At 37.5% G+C, this 14,600-nt stretch overlaps 1 protein-coding gene across 2 annotated transcripts; it reads right to left on the reverse strand.

Moving 5' to 3' along the window:
• Positions 1-1,171: 1,171 nt before the first annotated feature.
• On the reverse strand, positions 1,172-14,140 carry GATD3A (glutamine amidotransferase like class 1 domain containing 3A). Of its 2 annotated transcripts, none has more exons than XM_039368355.1 (7): positions 13,910-14,140; positions 10,975-11,027; positions 9,830-9,943; positions 9,328-9,447; positions 7,747-7,839; positions 6,402-6,558; positions 1,172-2,072 (listed from the first exon to the last, which is right to left on the reverse strand). In XM_039368355.1, exons 1-7 carry the CDS (start codon positions 14,039-14,041, stop codon positions 1,944-1,946), a joined length of 798 nt encoding a protein of 265 aa, XP_039224289.1. In that variant the 5' UTR covers positions 14,042-14,140; the 3' UTR covers positions 1,172-1,943. The 2 variants fall into 2 exon arrangements, with proteins under 2 accessions (XP_039224289.1, XP_039224296.1); XM_039368362.1 differs by lacking the exon at positions 13,910-14,140 and adding an exon at positions 13,716-13,876.
• Positions 14,141-14,600: the final 460 nt, after the last annotated feature.

The following is a 14,600-nucleotide window of genomic DNA, read 5'->3' on the forward strand; positions in this document are numbered from 1 at the left end:
TACACAAACCAATATGTCCAAATCCAATTACTTAGAATAATCAACAGTTGACTTTAATATTAAATTATCTGAACGTAATCAATTTGTTTGCTCTGCAAATTAAATTATAAGGCTTTTTGAAATGTAAATGTTATTTAACAAAGGATTCCAAATCGCTCTGTATTGTTTGAAACTCGCAGGAGTTTTAATTAGGCAAAAATGTTCTTGGTGTCTGTGTGACTCTCTTTATGGAATTGCCGCAAACATCTTACTCTTGAAAATAATTTGCAAAACCCATCCATGTCTGTCAGGGAAACTCACACAATTACAGAAGTGGTATGCTTTCCTACCCACGGTGAAATAATCACAATGTGATCATGAGAAAGAAACTAAGGGGGAAGAAAGGGGAATTCAGGGAAAAAGGAGAAACCATTATTGTGGCAAAATATAAACCACAATAGAAAATCAATCAATCTTCTTTTTGAGAAGGTTGAGAAAGGATGTACCATCTTGTAGGAAAATGAATGCATTTAACAAAAAAGTTATGCAAATTTCATACAGCTTTGGAAGTATCTACTCTTCCACCAAACCTTTCACTCTTCCACCAAACTTGTTTAAAAATTGGCCATGGAGACCAGTGACTGAACAGGCATTCCTCTACAGTGCATAGTAACTAACTGGATGTGTTGCCCACAATGAAATGAAGTGTAACAAGTGAGTTAGCACATGTTATAAAACATGTAATAGGAAAAAGAGGGAAATGCTGCTTTTGTAATGGGCTAGGAAAAGACAAAGGATGATGATGTGTTTTAGCCATCACAATGAGACAAAATAGGTCAAGTGGATCAACCTTATAATCAGATGTCAAAAATCTTCCTTTTTTGCTGAGATCTAATCCTGCCTAGCCACAAAGACAGCTGGGTGACTTTTGGCCAGTCTCAGCGCTAGAAAAAAGGCAATGGCAAACCACTTCTGGAATATTGCCAAAAAAATTGTCTGGACTTACCTAGTCACCAGGAGTCAACACTGATTTGAAAGCCTGCACATGCAGGCAGGCATGCACGCGCGTGCGCGCACACACACACACACACACAAAATGGATTTATCTAAAAGTATCACATGAATTCTCATGGATTAGGCAGACAAAAATAGACCAAAGAAATATTCTGCTTATTAATAAAAATGGAAACAATTGATTTTAACTTCATTTTATTTAACATGTGGTATATCTAATAGAGGAAAGTTAATTTCTCTTCATTGATCTGAACTGTTGCACAGTAGCTTGCCTCAATTCTCTTAGTAAATCAGAATACTAAATAACATTTATATGGATTATGCAAGAGGAATTACAATTTATTTGTAAAACATTCCCTATAATTAGGATTGTCTTTTGAACCAAAGCCTCATTTCTTCAAGTGACTACCTATGTGGTGTCTAATTCTTTGGGAATTTGTAATATACCAGTGCTTATGGAATGTTAAGCAACCAGATATTCATAGGTCTAATAATTAGATTCAAATTAGAAAAATAAGTGAAATTTTATTCTGTTCTTGATTCTCAGATTAGGTTCTCTAGAGAGTTTATGTCATACTAGTGATTCAAATCCAATTTGAATCTTTAGTCTTTCAACTTTAACATGCTGAATCATATTTGCAAATTCATGATATAAACATTGGAAACATTCTGGTACCAGCTGGTAATACTTTAAATACTTAAGGAGTCATTACTTACAATTTGTTTAACAATGGGTGATGTCCAGAATATAAAACAAGTGTCAGTGACAATGCACTATATGGAGAAGAGTTTGACTTAAAGGTATCCTGATTCAATAAGTGTAGGATGCTCCAGCTCAGAAATTTAAGTCAATCCTGTAAAGTACGTCTAAAAGTACATTCTGTGCCAACTTTGTCATCAAAGCTGCAATATGCCTAAGAGCTATTGCTGTTGTTATTAAACAATCCATTTCATTTGCCTGTCAGCCTTAACAAATTTTTTATCATGGCTCCAATACCATCAAAAATGTGATGCAATTCAGTTTCACACATAAATGCTGGTGTAGTAACTATCTTGTTGGTATTGTCCACATGCGCTTCGTGAAGGGCAGTTAAGGAAATTAACATGATTGAATAACATTGTAATTTAATTTTCCCCTATTGACAAAAATATCTTCTTATAGATGACAACATTTGGCCAAATTTATCTTGGTTCAAAACTGAGCAGGGTTGAAGGTAGTCAACATTTGAATGGAAATAACAGAGATGCAGTCTGGATTGGGAAGACAATAAATATTCTGAAAGAAAGTAGTGGTAAACTATTTTCACAGTATCTCTTATGAGATCTGTATATGGTCACCAAACATCAAGCTCGACTTCAGGTACAGGTTTTCCACATTTGGGTTGCAAAAAACTAGACAATTAGTAGACAGCAGTAAAGTTGCTGTCTAGTAATAGTATGGTTTTTGCAGCCTATATATAATACCAATATTGGAGAGGTGGATTTGTTTGGTTCAATGTAATCACAGCTAAACATCTAAGTTTTAAACATTTATTAAAAAACCAGCCATGCATTTTACAACTATTTAAAGTACAATACGGTCTCAACTCTTTGTTGCTCCAGTATCCAGTTAAAAAGCCTGGTAGCTAGGCTGCAAATTAGAGTTAGGCTCCAGCACATCATCTGACATTATCTAGGGTTAAATTAATGCCATTAACCTCTGCAAGAACAGTAATAAGAAAATAAAATATTCTCAACACTTTCTGGATTATTTTACATCTGAAATGGGTACTCAGTGAAGGATGTGTTGATTGAAATCTAACTATGTTAAATACAACTTTTTAAATGAATATTTTAGAATTTAGGATTTTCCCACCCAAATTCAGGGCATAATTTGGACCGAGCAGACTATATTATTATTTGGAAGTTCATTTTGCCACACTGTCAAAATAACCAAGGAGGAAAGATAAAAAAAACTAGAGAACCCTTCCAAAATCAAAACATTTCAGAGAAACAAAATGTTTCAGCGTTAAATGACTTAAGTGGTTATACCTTCTGTTTGATAAGAAAACTGGATTTCATTTTCAGATAACTTGCAAGTTAATGTCATGTCTGAACTCAGACAGTGGTCAATAACCTTTACTATAGTTTACTGAAATAAGCCAAATTCAAGTTGCATACTTCTACTTTCATGCTCCTCGTGGCTAGGCTGAAGGAAAAAAAGAGGAAATTGGGGAATGTATGATATAACCACAAGTGAATGTTACTCTAGAATGAAACCAAAAGTCTTCAGCTCCTTTTGTGGCAATAAAATTGAACAAGAAGGGAGACTGCAAAAAATTAGAGCTAAATTACTGTGTTCAAATAAAGCTAATTACCCTGTCTTTCCAATTTAGATTATCTGCATTCTTCACACAAGGACAACACTGTGATAGAAGCAAGTGGGAAGGGGAAGAAAAAGAGGAAATTTACAATATGTTTTACTATCTCTTAAAAAGATAATAAATAGAAGCTATATCGATTTAAAAACAAATTCTTTTTTCCTAATATTATTCCTTGAGAAAATTTAAATAATTTTCCATACTGGTTTTTTTTTTTCCAATTATATATTACATCTCTAATTTAGGTGCACTCTTATTCTCCTTGCAGTTTGGGGACAGGTCAGGGAGGGGGTTACAAGATTAATAGCATTTTTTCCTTCAAGTTTAGAGAGGGAGCTCTACTCCCAAAAGGGAAAATCTAGCATTGTTTCTCTGCCTTGCCTATGTAAAAATGTCCAGGATCCTTGTTTTGCAAATAGTGAAGCTTCAATATCAGGAGAACAGAAAAGGAGAAAACAATATATAGTATGGCCTAAGCAAAAGAGAGACACTGGATGCAAAAAATCTAAAGTCTGGCATTTTGTGCTGAACGATGGGAGAAGGTAGATTACTCCTCCTTGATGTGATCTAAGCTTTCTCCCTTAAAAAGGCAGCCAGTAAGGGAAGGAGAAATGCCCCTTCCACCATATTGCTAGCTAAATACCGATAATGGCAGAACCTCTGATACTGAATGATGGCTTCCTGGTTCTGGCAATTTAGAAAGCCAGGAAAAGTTTTAGCAATGTAACTCATACCATTATAAGGAATTTACTGGACAATCCAATAAAGTTCTTCACTTCTGTAATTACAGTTAGAAAACACTTCAGTGAATTGATGACTTCTATGGATTTTCTTCCAAACATGTATGCAAGATTGGAATTGTAGCAGAATTGCGAGATTCCTCAATTAAATGCTAACTAGTTAGCTGAGGGAACAGGAAACACACCACTGTAGAACTGAGGGACTTTAACTACTCCAACATCAATTGGAAGCAAACTCTGCAGCGAGTGGGAGCTCAAACAGCTTCTGGATACGCCTAGCTGACAACTTTGTCATCCAAAAGGTGGAAGAGGGAACTAGAGGGTCAACTATACTGGACTTAATTCTTACTAACAGGGATGAAATGATTGAGGGAATGAAAGTTGAGAGACTATGTCATTCTAGAATTCACCATAATGCAGGCACAGGTAACTGAACAAAGACTAGTGTTTTAGACCTTGAGAGAGTTGACTTCAACAAAGCTAATAGACAGAATATGAAGGATTCCATGAACAGAAATCGTAGAGGGGAAAAAAAGTTCAGAATGCTTGGGAAACTCCGAAAAACAAGACAATAAAGGCCCAAACAAAAACAATATCATAAAGAAAGAAAAACAAAAGACTCCAGATGAAATCAGCATGGTTGCACAAAAAGCTCTCTGACAAACAGAGTCAAAAAGGACAAGTATAAAAAATGGAAAGAGTGACATATAACTAGAACAGAATACCAGCAAATAGCCTAAAATCTGCAAGGATAGTGTCAGTAAAACTAAGGCTCAGAATGAACTAAGATTTGCATCAGTGCCAAACTAACAATAAACAAAGTTTCTTTCAATATGTAAGCAACAGGAAGAAAATCAAGGAAATGATCAATCCACTAATGGGAGAAGATTGCAAAAAGGTGATGAGCAGCAGGGAAAAAGAATTGCTTAATTCCTTCTTTGCATCTGTCTTCACACAAAAAGAAAAAAATAGTCCAATCTTTCAAAAGCAGCACCATGGGAGACAAACAGGAATACAAGTCATAATAGGCAAGGAATATCCACTTTGGAAGAGTTCAAATGTCTGGGATCAAATGGTTTACATTGCAGGGTATTGAAGGAGCTGGCAGATGTGAACTCAGAACCACTGAATGAAATCTTTTAGAGCTCCTGGAACACAGGGAAACAACCAGAAGACCAAAAAAGAGCTGATATGGTTCCAATCCTCAAAAAGGAGAAAAAAAAGTGGATCCAAGAAACTACAGACCAATCAGCTTGACATCACTATCCAGGAAAATCCTGGAACAGATACTCAGATGTGATCGTCAAATGAATTACATCTACATGGAGGGAAGCTACAGTGTGGTACCTCAAGGTTCTGTCTTGGTGCTTTTCAACATCTTCATAAATGATCAAGATGAGAGGACTGAAGGGTGCTTATCAAATTATCAGATAACGCTAAGCTGGGGGGAATTGCTAACACTTTAGAAGGTAAACTCAAGATTCAGAAGGATCTTGACAGATTTGCGCATTGGGCCCTATGATGCAGTTCAGTGGTGACCAAAGTAAGTTCCTACACTTAGGCAGGAAGAATCAAATGCACACATAATAGGCAGTGCATGGCTCCACAGTAGTGCTAGTGATAGGGATCTGGGTATTCTGGTGACCACTTAAAAGTATGAGCCAGCAGTGTGCTGCAGCTGCCAAAAAAGCCAATGCAGTTCTAGGTTGCCTCAATCATCGGAAGTGATAATACTGCTCTACATTGCACTTGGAGTGAGACCGCAGTTGGAATACTGCATCCAGTTCTCATCACCATGATACCAAAAAATGCTAAGGCCCTAAAAACAGTACAGAGAAGAGCAGCAAAGATGATAAGGAGTCTGGAGACTAAATTGTATGATGAAAAGCTAAGGGACCTAGATATGTTTAGCCTAACAAAGAGAAGGCTTAGGGGTAAAATGACAAAAATGTTTCCAATACTCAAAGGGCTGTCACAGAGAAAGAGAGGGTCGATTTAATTTCCATAGCACCTGAGAGCAGTGTAAGAAGCAATGGGTGGAAACTCATCAGAGGGAAATCCAGCCTGGAACTAAGAAGAAATTTCTTGACAGTGAGAACAATTAATCAATGGAACAGCTTGCCTCCCGGAGTTGTGAGTACTCTATTGCTAGAGGTTTTCAAGAAAAGATTATTTGTCCAGGATGGTATACGGACTCGTGTCTTGGGCAGGGAGTTGGACTAATAGACTTCCAAGGTCCCTTCCAGCCTATGATCCTGACTCTATAATTCTGCCTCGAGATAGGTCAAACTGAACATGAAAAGGATATTGTTACATCTTTAACGCAGTGTTTTCCTCCCATGGCTTTAATGGCTCCAACAGTGCTAGCATGAGGCCACTTCCCACCTTGTTCTTGTTCTTGGCCTACAGTGACTTCAGTGCCAGGTAGAACCTTTGCAGCCAAGACAGGGGCAATACAGCACAACCTAAAAGACAACCAATGCATAATTTACAAGCAGAGTTCAGCATAAAAAGATTTATGTACAGTCAAGATTAATAATGGAAAAAAGAAATATCTGATATTATAGAATATTTTAGTGATTAGACATTTAGAGATAGCTTTCATTATTGTGCTCTAGTTAAGCATACAGCAGAGAGAACGCACACACACACAGATATTTTGCTCAAATTAGGTGGTCAGATCTTATAATTATGGCTGATTTTAATCAAATTTTGAATGTTTTTTTTGGACTGTAGCATTTTAAATACATTTCAATCATACAACTGGAATGGCGTCCAAGCCTACCTAGTGGAATTAAATTTGGTAGACACATGGCGATTTTGGGGTTCAACTCGATATTTTTTTTTTAACCATCCACATTTTTGTTTATTTTTTAATATCTCAACCATCAGGTCTTTGAGTAGACTGCTGTACTACAATTTTTTTTTTATTTGACCATATTCCGTAACATTATTTTTAGGAAAATGTGTTCTGCTGGTTCAAGATGGCATTTAAATACTTCATTTATATTTATATAAACCATTAGTTTTTGTGGTTTTTAAAAATATAGACAATCAACAACAGAGAGAGGAGACTGCACATATATTTTGCTTTTTGCTTTTATTTTATTTGATACTTTGCAGTTTGCTTCCTCATCCCCTTTTTTTATGTCATAACTAAAAAAGTTTCAAAAAGAAAAAGAACTGCATCTCAGGCTAAAGGAAAGCCTCATAAGTTCTTCATAGAAGTGTTTGCTGTATTATACCTAAGCGGGATTATGTTTGCACTGGAGAGGGCAGCCATGCAACCTCAGGAAAAGACACACCTACTTTAAAAAGCAATAGACAGGTGCTTTTTCTGAATACCTTTGATTCTGACATATCTGTTGCCCTTCTAAAGTACTATTCAGACACCTTGAAAATTGACAGTAAACAACTTTAATGAATTTTAATGAATAGCTTAAACTAGCTTAATTAGATGACTACACCCTCCCCCAAGCTCACAGCAGCCACCAGCTATCAACTGTGACTTGCCAAGTGCCTAACCAATCTGGTTTTGCAGTTCTAGGCTTGTAAATTCGTTTTACCTGAGAGAATCACCAGAAGTAAGTCTCTGACCGAACTGAGAGCTATGAAGGGCTCTTTGGAAAAGAGTATTTAAATAGGTAACATACCCAATGGGCTTCCCTGATTTGTGGAAGTCTTTCAGCACACGCTCAACATCTTTGTTAACTTTACAATCTTTCCCATCCACAGAAAAGGTAGATCTGCCAAAACAAAAGAAACCCATACAATGCATTACAGTTCTAAGATACACATCCACATTCAGTAACCTACAAGATATGAAATAACCATATTTTTTGTCATTCATAAATGCAAATACTGTTCCTTTAATGTGGAAATGCTTTTTCCAGCAAAATGTCAGGAATAGCCAAGTCCGTCTTTCTACTTCTCCTTCAAAAAAGAAATAGAAGTTGAGAGATAAGGGTTTATCAATACATTATGTATTTATATTTCTCCTTTCTAGCCTATACTTCCAGCAATTCTCCTATTTCCAAGAATTCAGGAAAGAGAACATGAATTATTTCTTGCTTTTATCTTAAAAAGTGGAACTTTGGGATTCTTTCCTTTGCTCTGCTACTTCTGAGACTTTAAACAAGCTTCCATAAGAACCAACAGAAAAACATTTCTCTCTAATTGCTTTGCCAGGGACAGGATTTGTAACCAATTGGGAAGAAAGTGTTTCCCTGAATGTTCCAGGAAAGAAATGACACAACTGTCAATGTCTTATCGACATATATGTTGGCAAAGGGATGCTGAAAGAGAAACTCAGAGAGGGGAGAAAAGAGAGAGCAACTAAATAAATGGCGATGTGAATGAATCAAGAGTAGGGGATTATTCTGGTCTTATCTTACAGCTAGCTTAAACAGAGTTATGTATGTTTCAAAAGCAGTGCTTCCAGGCAAGTATAACAGTCATAGAGCTGTTTTAATGAATTGCACTGGTGGTGGTTTTTTCAGGCTTACACAGAAACCCAAAAAAGAGGCTCCTCTGAAGATATGCTGCGGTTATGCTTCCAGATATTTCAGACTGGTCTTCTAAGTAATTTTAAATGCATGCCCAGTCCTAGTCCACACTAATATTTCCCAAGCTTTGTCCTAAAAAGCATTTTTCATATGTCACACCCAGACCACCACTCAAGATTTCAGTAAAGACTGTAATACTTCCATGCAAAGGAAAAAATTAAATTCTAAAATACTTAATAGATAATTGAATAAATAAGAAATAAACGCAAAATACAAATTAAACAGACAATTAGTTATTTCTTATATGAGAAACTAACTTTGGCCTTAATATGGAAGCCATCCTGAAAAATAAACATTTTCCTTTCATGCAATACAATAAGTCAACTATGGCACATTTTAAGAGGTTGAAGGTTGTCAACAAATTTGAAATATAGATTTTCAACTTATTTGACACATTAATTACAAGAACTTATATTGCATTAATTACTGCAGTTAATATTGCAATCTTTCCTGAAGTAACCACAGTATATTCTCACTCCAAGACATATAGAAAGGAGAGCAACTTTTAATTCTATTTTTCATGATTTGAGAAAGGATATTTAGAAGTACATTTTACTAATTTCAGTTCAGGGTCACAGTTACAATTTACACTTCCTATGTCATTTAGTCACATCTGATTAGCAAAGCTGTAGTAACATATTGTGGCAACTTACAGAATTCAATACTCACAGATTTTTAGCAGCTCCAAAGCCTCCAGGAAATACTACCGCATCATAGTCTCTTGCAGTAAGTCTAGCCAAGTCGGTAATTTTCCCACGAGCGATCCTTGCTGATTCTGTTAAGACGTTTCTTAGGAGAATATCAATATAAATGTTTTTGGGGCATCCAATTTTAGAGTACTGGTTATCAATAGAGTTTTAAAAAAGAACACAGTGTTCTCACTCAAGGCACAATGATCAAGTTCAAATTAACCTACTTCAAATACATTAGAAGATCCAGCTCTCTGAAGAAGTCTCCAGTGCTGGGCAAGATGGAAGATAAAAGATGAGGACAACCAGCAGCAAGGTTGATAGATTGTTAAACTGGTGATGGGGGGGGCGCCATTAAAGGAACTGAAGAACTAGGTTAGAGATAGATCATCATGGAGAAAATCTTAACTATGTGGTCACTAAAAGTCATCAACAACTTGATGGCACATCATTAATCAATCATATATTTGCGTAATTCTTACCTTGATTCCCTGTCAGCTGGCTGCCCTCTGCTGTGATCAATTACATGCATCTGAGAAATATTTGGGGCATACATGTCAACACTGGCTCCTCCACGGCTCAAATGAACCATTATCCTATATATAAATTCAATAAATTACTATGGCTTGTCACATACTCAGCCAGATGTTTAGACTGGATTTGTCACTATTACTATAGTTCATCACACAGTCAGTCACGAGTTTAGACTGGATTTGGCATTTTTATCACCTATCAGATCCTTCTCAACAGCCTGGGATAGGCAGATGTTGATGTTTGATGGTGTTAAAGGTATCATTGCAGGATGCAAGCTGTTCCAAGTAAAACTGCCTTTGGCAATTGACTGATTTTGTCAATGCTGATGATATTCCAATGATGCTCTAACTGCCATGTTTAACCTTATCTTCTAATTCAGAGGTCTCCAACCTTTCTCGGTTGGCAGACCGGAGGGAAAGGGAGGGGGAAGCATAGGCTGTGAGCACGTGTGACGCTAATGGGATGGTGCTGATGCCCGCGTGACACTTGCTAGCACAGTCGCTAGCACTGCCCTGTTTTTGCCACACGGTGACGCTAGCACAAGTGGGTATGAGTGCGTGCGCACACATGCGCACATTGGCCAGCCTATTCTGCAGCCCAGTGGCCAAGTAGGCTGCGGCCCACAGGTTGGGGATCCCTTTTCTAGCTCAGTCTGTTCTTCTCTTACACCAAGATGCCTTAATATTGGTACCAATTAATATTGGTACTACCTTTACTCTCTTTTGCCAGTCTTTCTATTCCCCAGTTCTTTCTCTTCTACTCTGCTGTCTCCAGGTATTGCCATAACCATTATCCAGACTTTTTCCAATATTCATTATTATCAAAATATAATAAAGCCAGAATGAGCCTAAATAAACAATCCATTAAATGCAAGTTTAATTTAAAATGAAATGTTATTTTATTTATTAGATTTATGTTCCACCCCTCTCATCTAGAGGCTACTAAATACTGATAGAAGGAAAAAATGAGATTCCAAAATATTCTAATGGGAAGTCACTTAATGCTGAAATGCTGCCTAGATAACTAGATTATCTATCTATCAGCTTTACTTATGGCAATGGAGGTCGTCCTACGATGTTAAAAATACACCTACGCAGAGGCTTCATGGATTTCAGTGCCATCATAAACACCACAACCAGAAAGAACCTGTAATAAGAAAGAAAGACAAATTAAAATAGTCTTTCCTAGATATCTCCTAACCTTACTAAATATACTGAAGTTCAGATATGATAGAAGTAATAGCGTGACACAGCTTGAAGACCACAAAAGGTGGTGAACCAATTTAAAAGAGGGAGCAAATACATCTGGAGATAAAATAATACACCCAGTTTTACAGATTATTTGATTCTACAAGTAATGTAGGTTATTTTATTATACAAAGTATATGTGAAATATGGGATTGTGTCAGTTTCAAGTATCTGGTTAAAGGGATAGTCTGTGGCAAAATCATGGGTTTGTTTTTAGAGAAGGCAAATAAGTCAGAACAAGATCAAGAGCTCATAGGCAGAAAAGGGGAAATTGCTAGAATGCACCTGTAAAGTAGCATGTGCATTCAGACTATAGACACAGACTATTAAAAAATAAGAGAAAGCAAATAAAGGGTGGCTTTATATTTCTGCTGCTGGAGAGAACATCACTTGGTTAACATGGAGCGGAAGAATGACACAGCCAGTCAAATCCTATTGGAATACAGGCTATTTAAAGAACAGGTTAAAGAAACAATGGTGACATGGGTGATAGATCTAGGACACAACATCAATTTGGATCAATGGCAGCAGGTATGGATGCAAAATAATAAATTTACTTTGGCGTCTTCATATAAAGAAAATTCGTATAAGATGATTTACAGATGGCATCTCCCTCCAGCAAGATTAGCCAAAATGTACAAAGGATACTCATTATAATGTTGGAAATGTAAAAAAGAAAGGGCACATATTTTCACGTTTGGTGGTTATGTAAAGAAACACAGAGTTATTGGCGTATGGTTTGGGAATGTGTAACAGAAATGAGTATGCAAAACATCCAGTATAAACCTGAGACATTGTTGTTAGGAATTCTTGAAAATAATGTTAGTAAAGAAGATATGTATTTATTTACTCATGTGGCTACAGCGGCAAGAATTGTATTCGCTCAAAATTGGAAAGCTACGGCTATACCTAGTGAGGAAATCTTAATTCATAAAATTATGCACTGCGCAGAATTAGATAGATTAACTAAAAGACTCAAAAATCAGGATGAAACGGATTTTTACCAAATTTGGAACAAATTTTATAGATGGTGGGGAAAAAAATATGGAAATCATTGTAATGAGATAAGTTAAGATTGAGATTACAGTGATGTTATTGTAAAGGTTTTTTTTTCTTATATTAGTAATTTATTGTGAATATGAACTGAGATGTATGTCAATTCTGATTTACCATGTTCAATGTTTTTAATTTTTGTTATTCAATAAAAATATTAAAAAAAAAGAAACAAACAGAACTTGATTGTTCCTTGGAGAAATATTAGGGGGGATTAAACATTGTAAACCTACTGTAAGTCTTACCTACAATTTTTGCATGCTTTCTGCCTCAAAAAAGTAAGGCAGAAATTGTGCCACAAATTTTCTACAATAATAGTGGACGCTTGAAAGCACAATGAATGCTCTAGTCTAGGCTGTTCTAATATACACTTGGATGGTCCCAGGATGTTTAGATTTGTTCTCCTATAAAGAACCAGAGATGCAGTTACAATCTAGTAAGAAGTCCAATCAAGAATAATGGGCTTATTTCTGATTTGTATAGTGCTATACTGCACATGCACCTTTATGTATTACTGTATATGTCTATATATAAATATAAAGTGCATCAACAGATAACAATTAGTTGCTTTCCAAGCCCGTAAGACCTTGGCCACCTTGTGCAAGTAATCTGTAGCAATACAAATAAGAGATAGCTTAAAAGAATAATACATTAACATAGCACAATGTTTTGAAGATTAAAATTACCTCCATTAAATATCAGTCTTGAAGATACCAAAGAAACTGTGACTATACAGGTAGACAAATTGGAGCAGAAATGCCTAACTGTGCCTCCCTAGATCACAACAGCCCTCCAGATGCTGTAAATAAGCTATAATTTTTAATGTAATAGAAAGGCCATTTGATTAATCACACTGAATGCTGTTGCACTTAATTTAATTTTAATCCAAACAAATTCAGTGTTGTCCCTTCACTCACTTCTTTTGTCTACTTTTTGTAGCTCTAGATGCTGCACAAAGTTGAGAGATAATCTAAAATGCAAATGTACACTCGTCCTTACAATGCTGGTTTACAATTGCAGAGACCCAGGTTTCAGCCACTACATTCAATAGGTAATTATGAGCAAGTCACTAACATACCAAATGGACATTTCATATAGGGCATAGGTGCTTGAAGACAAATGAATTTAAATATATCCTTACACATAAATTACACTCAGAAGTAACTTATAGTTATCACTGGGGTCAACTCAGCTTCGGATGATTACAGGAATACACACACACACACACACCCCGGTATATGAGTTGACCCCATTGCCTTGTGAGAAGTGCGACTTCCTACCTAGACTAATCCTAGGATTCCTTAATTCTTGTGACTCCCCAATGGCCGAATCAAGCCAAGGTCGGCCAGATACAGCTACATAACATACTTGTGCGGAATTTCACTTGTTACCAATCTTTGGCGCCTCCCTCTCTCTCTCTCTCTCTCTCTCTCTCTCTCTCACACACACACACAGCCCCTATCTGACTCTCCAACTGTGGCAAAGTTAGCAGACTCCCTGTCTTGGAAAATGATCCAACGCTGCAAATGCTTGCCTTGGCTGCCGGACGGAAGCCTCTTTTGCGGAGTTTGAGAAATGCGGCTGCCGAGGGAGCGCAGGCTGAGCGAGGCGGTGGAGTCCCGCGTCTCAAAGCTTTCTAAAAAGGACCCCTCCCGGCTACGGTTCCTCCTCCTACTCCTGGCAGCCATGAGGCTGCTGCGGCTGCCTTTGCGGCGGAGGCGAACTCACCACGGCCACTTTAGCTCTGTGACGGTGCGCCGAGGAGTGAAAGGGCGAGCTGGAAGCTGGGACTCCCTTCGAAAGTAAGAGCACCGAGGACAAGAGAGGCGAACGGGGGTTCGCGAATTTAGCAGCCCACATCTCGACTCCGAGGAAACCCAACCGAAGAGGAACTGAACGCTCCGCTGCCACCAAAGCCTTCTAAATGGCTTTTCCAAAGGCTGAGTTTCAGAAGAGGACGCCGCAGCTCCACCTAGAGGTCGGAGGATTTATTCCGCGTCACTGTCACTTAGGTCAGGTCGTTGCCAGGAGGAGTAGCGTGATCTTTGGCGCTGTCCAGCCTCCGCAAAATGCAACGTAGCGGCTGTCCGATCAACCCCACACAAATTCTTCGGTAGTGCCTTTCGGGGGACGGGGAAGGGAAGCAACACCCTCGGATAACTATTCTATACAATCCATTCTGGTGGTTTGTATAGCGAAACCAACCTGGTGGAATTGCCGATCCCTGCAGCTTTTGAGTCCTCCCAGTTGAAGGTCTTTAACACAGGACTGCACCTCTTTTGTGGATGATTATACCAGTTTGGGGCTGCATTGGTATCGACAATTTAAACTTCCTTCTGACATTTTTTGAAAGGGAAGCACTATCTGCATCATAGTCTCGTCTTGTATTGGTCCGTTCAAAAGTTTCAGAACAGGAAGA

Source organism: Crotalus tigris, unplaced genomic scaffold, assembly GCF_016545835.1.
Source record: "Crotalus tigris isolate CLP2741 ecotype Arizona unplaced genomic scaffold, ASM1654583v1 scf7180000017601.7605149639:7615979, whole genome shotgun sequence".
Taxonomy (NCBI): domain Eukaryota; kingdom Metazoa; phylum Chordata; class Lepidosauria; order Squamata; family Viperidae; genus Crotalus; species Crotalus tigris.

Coding starts and splice junctions, on each gene's coding strand:
- GATD3A (XM_039368355.1), bottom strand. CDS start 14,041: ATGTGGGCTGCTAAATTCGCGAACCCCCGTTCGCCTCTCTTGTCCTCG. Junction 9,944..10,974: donor GAAATCCATGAAGCCTCTGC/GTAGGTGTATTT, acceptor ATTTATATATAG/GATAATGGTTCATTTGAGCC. Junction 9,448..9,829: donor CCAGCTGACAGGGAATCAAG/GTAAGAATTACG, acceptor TATTCTCCTAAG/AAACGTCTTAACAGAATCAG.